Raw genomic sequence first — 10174 nt, 5'->3', positions numbered from 1 at the left:
GATTTACCCTCGTCATTATAAAGTTGAACTCTCAGAATCCCAGTCCAAAACGCAGTCCTACCATTGCCATAACTGTCTAATGTATGGTGAGCACCACACTGCTGATAGTAAAAGTCCACCCGCCTATCCACACTGCAAAGTTCATTGCTTTCTAAAAGAGTGCCGCAATCGTACCTCCCCTCCCCCCCTCCCCCGTCTGTCTACAACATCTGCGACCTTCCACATCCTACGAATTCCTCCAAATGTAAAGCCCAGCTTTCACCCATAAAGCCAGAATTAACTGTTCCCATTCGTTCCACTGATGACCTCATCCATCCTAATAATTCCCTCTGCCCAGTTCCCACTGCTGAAGACTTAATCAGATTCGTAGACATCGTTTTACAAATATTCACTCCTTCCAAAGATCACACACCCATCACCATGTCTCCCTCGCAGGCCTGTCGGTATTCCCCCTAAACACTCAAACCGTCTCTTCGCACAACCAGGTCCACTCTAATGTTTGGGCACCTCGACATCCTAGTCTAACGCCTCCCGGTCCCTGCTAGTCCTCAATCATATGTCATAGTGCCCTGATATCTATTCCTCCTATCAGACATATCGCTTTCTTCCCCCACCCCCTTTCCTCCTCTTGATCTTGGCCTGGCCCACATCCTAGCTTCCTGTATCCTGAATCCCCATGTTTTTCCTCCCAACCGTCCCTCCACGTTATATCTATCCCCACAGCCCAATCAGCCTGAACCCAGTAAGTAATCCTCGACGCACTATAACTATCCAAAAGAGCCAATCCACCTTCGCTCTACCAATTACTCCCCGTCGAAGCAGGTCATCCATCATTCATTTTTCTACCAGGTCATTGTTTCTAAATGCCCTACATCTTTTTGCTGTACGTTATTTTAAATGTCAACAATGAAAAGCGTCAATATATGTACGGTATATATCCGTTTAAAAAAAATTTTCCCATCTTAGTATATTTTGAACTGTTGGCGGAAGAGCGGAGTATTGTTCCGCCGTCAGCCATCACGCCCATCTGGGACGAGGGGGTGAAATAACAGTTTTAAGAAATCAGATTCGGAGTTCTGGAAACAGTATACCAGCATGTCACCACTTACCGTTACAGAGTGGCCTGTAACATGTCGTGTAATCCCCACTGCGCACCCTTTTTACTTTATATGTAGTTTATATGGCATAATATTTTAATTAAATTTATATTGCTTATTGTTTCGAGCACGACAGATAAAATATGATTTTCACTATTAGTTTCTGCAGTTGAAAATATTTTAACTTTATGCACTTTGACCTATAATGTGGGGATACGCACAACACTGAAAGATTTCCTGCTGTGGACGTACGATCTTTAATTTGCAAACTATTTTTATATATCACTTACCTGGCTTGTTAGATATGGAACATGGTATCATTACTGTAACTAATTATGGAATAAAAAAATGCCCTTCGCTACTTTCATCTCTTGAATGCACAGAAAATTACTCTTATTACCTGTACGGAAGTTACAGTATGTTATGTTCACTAAACGCAAAAGCTGGAGTGGATTTTTTAAAAAATATATGAACACTGTTAACTGCCCCGACTAACATGAGAGCATGGAACTAAAAAAAAAAATGAAATTTGATTATTATGTTAGTAGCCAGAACAGGTTTTGTACAGCAGTCTTTGGTCACCCACAAGTAAAATTTTATCGCTCATGAATTATTTACGTAACTGATAACATAACAGCAGCTGCCCATGTCCACCTGAAAATGACATAATAAAATCCACAATTTCCCTCTGAAGTCTCCAGGAAGCTGAAAGAGAATTTTAATGTACCGTTTACCTGCCCGCTATATTGCGGGAAAACTGCTTTCATTCAGTCTAATTTGAATTTGCCGCGGAGGCGGCTCGCGATCGCTGCACGGCTCTGCGTCATGAAAAATTCCTAATATGCTGAAAACTGCTAAGAATGTGGGATGAAATCTTGGGCAAGTTAGCAATAAATTATTACAGGTAATAATTTTAACAATTTCTATCTTCATAAAATTAATATAAATTGAAAGTACACCCCTTTTACAAATATCAAACTCCAATTGTGTCTTTCTCGATCAAAAGAAACGAAGGCTATCTAAGCATTCAGGCGAGCGTCACAGGCTCTTACAACTTTAACGGCTACAAGAAGACAGAGAGAGTAATGTTTTAACCTCCACTATTTATAGAGAATTTAATAAGCATCTTTGTAATTATTTTTCATTATCTGCTTTGATACATACATTCGCCGACCACAGACGTTATTTGTGAAATGTAGATATATAAATATTGCAAAAACATAAAAATGAAAAACTGTTATTTCCTTTGATATATAATCTATAACCATTCATACAGTAATGAAATAATAATAGTAATGATAATAATAATTTTGTGGCGGCGTTCGTAGCGACAAACCATTCGCTGTAGAAACGGCTTACGAAGTCACCGCCACACTTTTAATAGCGGGCCGACCGGTCCGCTGGAACAGTGAACAGAAAGATGAAAACCCAAACACTCTGATTAAATAAAAGTCGGTACTTATCTTTATTAACGAAGATACAGAAACACAGTAGTGAACTCCGTGTCTACAGAAATCTGTCTAGTTCGAGTCGGAGCGGCTAGGTCAACGTCGTCTGACGACAAACAACAACTCTGCTGTGATGAACACACAACTGACTAGCAAGTACACAATTCGGTGGCGAGTATACAACTGAGCGGCGAATACAGAACTGTCCTAGCGCTCGCGACTCCAGCGCTTAAGAAACCAGAAGCCAACGGTGGCGCGCGCAGACTTGCGGCGATTTCCTGTCTCGCTGGCGCTGCTTATGCGGACGGCGTCCGGACTTTGATGCTGCCAACCTTTTGGCAGCGGGCTCGGGTGGCATTACTGGCTAGGATATAACACTCCTCCCCCCCAAATCGCCGCACCGTCGTTGAATAATGACGTGGCGAGCGTCGACGGCGGGGGAGGGGTCTGGCCGCAGGCGTAGCAGAAGAGACCGGGGCGGAGACTTGTCTGTGGCAGTCCCCGGTCCGCACCCCAGCATGGGCTGCGCGGGGCCTCGGGAAACACCGACTGAAAACCGAGGTCAGCGTGCACGCCTGTGACCACGGGCGCAGCTTCTGGTACTGGACGCGACGGGGCGTCGGGACCCACGAAGAGAGGCAGCGTCTCCTGACGCTGCGTCGACGGCTGCTGAGTGGGCGCCGGACAAGGCGCTGCGGTGTCAGACTCCTTGGGGGTGCCCAAGGAAAGCGGCTGCAGGACAGGCTGCACAGCCACCGCTTGGGAAGGCGGCCCGGCTGAGGGGTCGACGTCCATCAGCTCCGAAGGCGGTGGCGACTGAAGAGGGACCGCAGGCGCCGGAGCGACCACCTCGGGCGCTCCCGGATGAAGCTGCGCGGGAGGCATCAACGGGACGGGCTGTCGGCGTGGTAGCGGCGACGGCTGCTGCTGCTGCCCTGGGGGCGGCAGCGAAGTCGGAAGGCGCGGCTGGAACCCGCCGCGGACCAAATCTGTGGACAAAGAACGAGCGGCAGAATCCGGGCGGCCAGCGCGGCGCAACTGGTTCTGATGCCTCCTGTGCACCCCAGTAGCACCTTGAACAGTATAAAAACCGCGACCCTGGACACTTATCACGGTACCACGTTCCCAACGACGGCGACCGTGATAAACTCTGAAAAAAACGGCGTCGTTGCGCTGAAAACGCGTGCGATGCTCAGAAGCGGCGGGTCGATCCGGGGGGTGCAACAACCGTAGTAGGGTGCGATGACGACGGCCGTGGAGAAGCTCCGCAGGCGAAGGGCCGTCGCGTGGCGTGGTCCGGTACGACGACAGGAACGTAATGAGGGCCTGCTGACGAGAGTGCGTAGCACGAAGGCGGTCCATATGATCCTTGAATGTGCGTACAAAACGTTCCGCTGCACCATTCGATTGAGGGTGGAACGGCGGAGTAAGAACATGGCGAATGCCATTGGCAGAACAAAAACTTTCAAATTCAGCAGAGGTAAATTGTGGACCATTGTCAGACACTAAAACTTCTGGAAGACCCTCAATACAAAAAATTGAAGTCAACGCCTGTATAGTTTGTGCAGACGTTGTAGACTGCATGGGCACAACAAACGGAAAATTACTAAATGCATCTATCACGATGAGCCAACGAGAATGCCAATATGGACCAGCGAAATCAATATGTACTCGCTGCCAGGGACCGGCAGGGCGTGCCCACTCAAAATAGCGTTGAGGCGGAGCAGCTTGGTGTTCGGCACACGCCGAACAATCTGTAGACATCTGCGTAATCTGCTTATCAATGTCGATCCATGTACAATGACGGCGGGCAAGCTGCTTGGTGCGGACCACTCCCCAATGACCTTGATGCAACAAGTCGAGGACCTTGGATTGGAGCACTTGGGGAACCACTACACGAAGCTGGTCATTCTCGGTGCGTAACAGCAAAACTCCGTGCGAAACAGACAACAGATGACGTTGCGGATAATAGCGACGAACCACAGGATCCGATATGTCCTTTGCCTTGGACGGCCAACCACGTTGAACAAAACGTAATAGTAAACTCAGATGAGGATCCGTAGCTGTCTCACGTGCCACCTGACGATAATCAATCGGAAAATCACGGAGGGATTGATGCTCATCGGCGTCAATCTGATGGCAAGAGTCGTCAGAGGAATCGAAGACATCATCCGCAGCAATCGGCAATCTAGAAAGCGCGTCAGAAGCGCGTCAGCGTTTGCATGCTGAGCTGTAGGGCGCTACAGTATCTCATACTGGTATTGTGATAACAAAAGAGCCCAACGTTGTAGTCTCGGAGCTGTCCGCTGAGGAACTGGTTTAGACGGATGAAACAGTGACGTCAGGGGCTTGTGATCTGTTACTAAATAGAATGGTCTACCATAGAGGTAGTGATGGAATTTTGTGACACCGAACACAATAGCCAACGCTTCCTTGTCCAATTGGCTATAATTACACTGAGCTTTGTTTAGCAATTTAGATGCGAACGCAATAGGACGTTCGGTGTTACCGATTCGGTGAGACAACACAGCACCGAGGCCGAAAGAAGAGGCATCACAAGCTAACACCAGAGGCTTGTTAGGGTCGTAATGGACCAGACAACGATCATTCAATAAAGCCTCTTTAAGCTGCTGAAAGGCTGATTGGCAATCAGCTGACCACACAAACGGAACATTCTTGCGGCGGAGACGATGCAACGGTGCAGCAATCTGTGATGCATTAGGTATAAACATAATATAATATGTCAATTTGCCAAGAACTGCTTGCAATTCCTGCAGATTGCGAGGGGCGGGCAAATCACGAATAGCTGCTAAATGTGACTGGGAGGGATGAATGCCTTGAGCATTAATAACATGTCCCAGATACTCCAACTCCGTAAGGAAAAATGAACATTTATCGATGTTGCAACGTAGGCCTGCCTGAGACAACACTGTAAACAAACACTCCAAATTACGGAAATGTTCAGCAGGCGTCCGACCGGACACAACAATATCGTCTAAATAGTTGCAACACGATGGCACATTAGCCAGAAGTTGTGACAAAAAACGCTGAAAAACAGCTGGAGCTGACGCACAACCAAAAGGCAAACGCAGAAAACGGAACAACCCCAACGACGTGTTTATGACAAAATACTGTTGTGATTGCTCGTCGAGGGGCAATTGCAAATATGCTTCACGGAGATCAATTTTGGAAAAGAAACGAGCGTCCCCTAACTTATCCATCAGCTCGTCCGGTCTAGGCAAAGGAAAAGAATCAATGACAGTCTGAGGATTAACTGTCGACTTAAAATCAGCACACAAACGTAACTTGCCAGACGGTTTCTTTATAATAACTAAGGGAGAAGCCCACTGGCTCGCTGAAACGGGTTGAATAACACCGTTGTTTTGCCAACGACGAAGTTCATCTGCTACAGGTGCCCGGAGGGCGTGAGGCACTGGACGAGCACGAAAAAATCGAGGCTGAACATTATCTTTTAACGTAATATGAGCGGCAAAGTTCGCAGCACAACCTAGTTCGTCTTTAAATATGTCACTGTATTGTTTACACAAATCGGTTATGCTGTCTTGAGGAACAACAACAGAATTAATTTGCAACACATTGTCTTGGATAGACAGGCCAAACAAGTCAAGACAGTCTAATCCGAAAATGTTTACATTGTCTGTAGCGCGGAGCACTGTGAATGAAACTGTTTTTGTATTGCCACGGAATGTGGCTGGCACGCTACATACACCTAACACAGGAATTTGTTCTCCACTATAAGTAGCCAAAGAATGTTTTGCCGCTGAAAATTTAGGGCGGCCGATAGCCGCATACGTAGCACTATTTATGAGAGTCACAGACGCACCAGTGTCTAGTTGAAAATTGAAGGTCTTATCCTGGATGCGTAGCTGCACGAATAGTTTATTACACTGTCTCTGGATCGGTGCAGTGGAGGCGGAAGACACAAAATCAGCGCGTTTAGCGCGTGTTCGCTGCTTACGACAACTCGTGGGTTGGGCGGGTGGAACAACAACTCCCGCTTCACTTGCAGTCTGTACATTACGTATTACAGCGTTTGAATTACGCTTGGATCGCATATCAGAGGTCTGGGTGGGTGGCTTATTGCGAACAAGTTTATTACCCACACGAACCGTGGAAGAGTCTTTAAACGCGACCTTCTGGGCGGGCTGGCTTTGAAGAACATGAATATCCATGGGCTGGGCAGCACTAGAATTGTTCTTGCATTTACGCAAACAAACAGTCTGGATGTGTCCTTTCCTTTGACAAAAGTGACAAACCGCGTTTCTTAACGGGCAACGTTCACGAGGATGAGCAAGAACACACTTAGGGCAAGACTTTAACTCTATCATTTTGCACACGCGGCTGACGAATGTGTTTAACATGACGCGGCCGGCTAGCGTTTACAGTCTGCCTCTGCCGGTGGGGCCGCGGGCGTGACATAACTTGCTTAGCACAGGCAATTTGAGAAATACATGGCTGATCTAACTCACACTCAGCATAGTCAAAAGTATCTTGGGCTTCAATGATGTTCATCACAGTCTCTAATGACGGGTCAGGCAACTTTAAGATAGCAGCACGAATACGAGAATCTGCAATGTTTTGAGTAATAGCGTCTCGTAACATGACATCACTGTAGGAAGCTCCACACACACAATTAAATCGGCACTGACGGGTGAGGCCCCGTAAATCTGTTAACCACTGTTTATTAGATTGATGTGGCAGTTTCTTTAATCTGAAGAACTCGAATTTGGCTGCTGCCACATGAACTCGCGACTCGAAATACTCAGCAAGCTTGTTAACGTCATAGTCTAAAGCTTCTGGCTTGGATTCCGGGAACAACTTACAAAGTAGTCGATAGACGTCCACGCCTGCAGTGGAAATCAAATAAAGCTGCCGCTCAGTACCCGTGATTTTGTAGACTGTCATGTGCGCCTGCAACTGCGCGAAATATTCTCGCCATTCTTCTCTTGATGCATCAAAAGCACGGAAAGGTGGTGCTGCCTGTGCTTGTTCCTTTTGTGTTGGAGGATTAGCCGCTTGTTTGGCGATTGCTTCCACCAGACTTTGTATTTGCTGACTCTGTAACAAGATCAACTGTTGTAATTCGGCAGACATAGTGAACACAAATTAAACCAGCCCCCAAAATTTTATCGCTATAATTAGTATAACCAGAAACAAGTTGAACCAGCCCTGCACACGAGTTCGGAAGCCCTCGTCGCCAGTTTTGTGGCGGCGTTCGTAGCGACAAACCATTCGCTGTAGAAACGGCTTACGAAGTCACCGCCACACTTTTAATAGCGGGCCGACCGGTCCGCTGGAACAGTGAACAGAAAGATGAAAACCCAAACACTCTGATTAAATAAAAGTCGGTACTTATCTTTATTAACGAAGATACAGAAACACAGTAGTGAACTCCGTGTCTACAGAAATCTGTCTAGTTCGAGTCGGAGCGGCTAGGTCAACGTCGGCTGACGACAAACAACAACTCTGCTGCGATGAACACACAACTGACTAGCAAGAACACAATTCGGTGGCGAGTATACAACTGAGCGGCGAATACAGAACTGTCCTAGCGCTCGCGACTCCAGCGCTTAAGAAACCAGAAGCCAGCGGTGGCGCGCGCAGACTTGCGGCGATTTCCTGTCTCGCTGGCGCTGCTTATGCGGACGGCGTCCGGACTTCGATGCTGCCAACCTTTTGGCAGCGGGCTCGGGTGGCATTACTGGCTAGGATATAACAAATAATAATACAGATAAATGTTTATTTTTATTATTTTTTTATATATTATAACGATTTTGTAAATATCTTGCCAGGAGGCGTCACAAACATCCTAGTCAAGTACCTCCATGTTTTGAGGTTGAAGATTCTGTTACTTTATCTGAACTCTAGTATATTTTGTTTGGTGACTGTGTTCGCTTTCAGAATCTTTGAAAATGACAAAACGACGAAACTGAAATCGCAATAAATATTTTTAACAGCTTTGTGTGGCATGATTATATACAGTAGATCATAATGGATAGATGGCGTAAGGAATGAATATGTCCCACAACGAGCAATCGACAAGAAATGTGTAGTAAAGAATTAATGTACGGAAGAGAAAGGATGACTGATGACATATTGTGATATCAATTGTCGCTGAAGGGATGGTGGGTGATAGAACGAAAGGCTAACTGGATGAAGACCTGAAAACGAGTATATAAGGCAGAGCGATTCATTGGATTTATCGACCTGCAAAAAGCTTCGGACAATGTAAAAGGCTGCAAGATGTTCGAAATTTTGAGAAAATGAGGAGTAAGCCATAGTGAAGGAAGGATAATATTCAGTGCCAGTTTGTAGAAGAACTAATAAGGAACAATAAGAATGGAAGACCCAGTGCTCGGATTAAAAGGGTATAAGACAAGGCTATAGTCTCTCGGCCGTAACTTTCAATATAAACATTAAAGAAGCAATTATACATCGTAAAAGCAATGACGTGAATAAAATGTTTAAGAGTTAGATTAAAATTCAAGGTGAAAATATATGAAAGATAAGATTCGCTAATGATATTGCTACCATCAGTGACTGTAGAATTTCAGAAAATGTTGAGTGGATTGGACAGTCTAATGAGTACAGAATATGGATTGAGAGTAAAGCCAAGAAAGATGAAAATAATGAGAAGTAGCAGAAATGAGATTAGCCATAGACTTAACATCAAAACTGGAGTCCATGAAGTAGATGAAATCATGGAATTCTCTTACCTAGGCAGAAAAATAACCTGTAACAGACGGAGCGAGGAGGACATAAAAAAGCAGACTAACTGGGAGAGAGAGTATTCTTGGGCAAAAGAAGTCTACTAGCACCAAAAATAGGCCTTAATTTGAGAAAGAAATTTGTGAGAATGTATGTTTGGAGCACAGCATTGTATGGTAGTGAAACATGAACTGTGGGTATACCAGAAAAGAAGAAAATCGAAGAGTTTGAGATGTAGTGCTATAGAAGGATGTTGAAAAATTGGGTGGACTGATAAAATGAGGAATGAAGAGATTCTCCGCAGAATCGACGATGAAAGCAATATAAGACAAACAGACTAGGCGAAGACACAGAAGGACAGGACATGTGTTAATACATCACGTAATAACTTTCATGGTATTAGATGAAAACTGTACGAGAAGAAACAGATTGCAATACATGCAATTTGGGACATAGAGTGCAAATGCTACTCTAAGATGAAGAGGATGGGTAGGAGGGGAATTGTGGTGGGTAGCATGAAACAAGTCAGAAGACTGATGATCCAAAAGAAAAGAAAAGCACAGATGTCAACAACGTGGCGTGTAGCAGTTTTCCTGGAATATGGAAGATAACCGGAGACAGAAATGGAGAATAGCATGAAACTAATCTTACTGTTGCTCACCAAATTAACAACAGCGCAACGCCCCTGGAAGACGGATTTCTGAGTAAGGGCCCAGAGCAACACACGGTTTCACTACTCATGAATTAATATCGGAGTGTGTACCCTGTGAAAGGGTAAAAACATGTCAGAGCATACGTGGAATGCCGGCCGCAGTGGCCGAGCGGTTAAAGGCGCTACAGTCTGGAACCGCACGACCGCTACGGTCGCAGGTTCGAATCCTGCCTCGGGCATGGATGTGT

General features: G+C 45.7%; 1 protein-coding gene across 1 annotated transcript; it reads right to left on the bottom strand.

The window, feature by feature from the left end:
* Nucleotides 1-2902: 2902 nt before the first annotated feature.
* On the bottom strand, nt 2903-6738 carry LOC126474777 (splicing factor 3A subunit 2-like). The gene is made up of 2 exons (XM_050102253.1): nt 6666-6738; nt 2903-3534 (listed from the first exon to the last, which is right to left on the bottom strand). Exons 1-2 carry the CDS (start codon nt 6736-6738, stop codon nt 2903-2905), a joined length of 705 nt encoding a protein of 234 aa, XP_049958210.1.
* Nucleotides 6739-10174: the final 3436 nt, after the last annotated feature.

The sequence above is a fragment of the Schistocerca serialis genome, chromosome 4 (genome assembly GCF_023864345.2).
Source record: "Schistocerca serialis cubense isolate TAMUIC-IGC-003099 chromosome 4, iqSchSeri2.2, whole genome shotgun sequence".
Classification (NCBI taxonomy): domain Eukaryota; kingdom Metazoa; phylum Arthropoda; class Insecta; order Orthoptera; family Acrididae; genus Schistocerca; species Schistocerca serialis.
Note: the sequence above shows the minus strand (reverse complement) of the source record. Positions and strands in the feature narration are given on the sequence as shown.

What these genes read in the sequence shown, in the direction of transcription:
- LOC126474777 (XM_050102253.1), bottom strand. Translation starts at nt 6,738, where the DNA reads ATGGATATTCATGTTCTTCAAAGCCAGCCCGCCCAGAAGGTCGCGTTT. An exon ending in CTCTTCCACGGTTCGTGTGG is followed by an intron (nt 3,535 to 6,665) that starts GTAATAAACTTG and finishes CTTTGTCCACAG; the next exon opens with ATTTGGTCCGCGGCGGGTTC.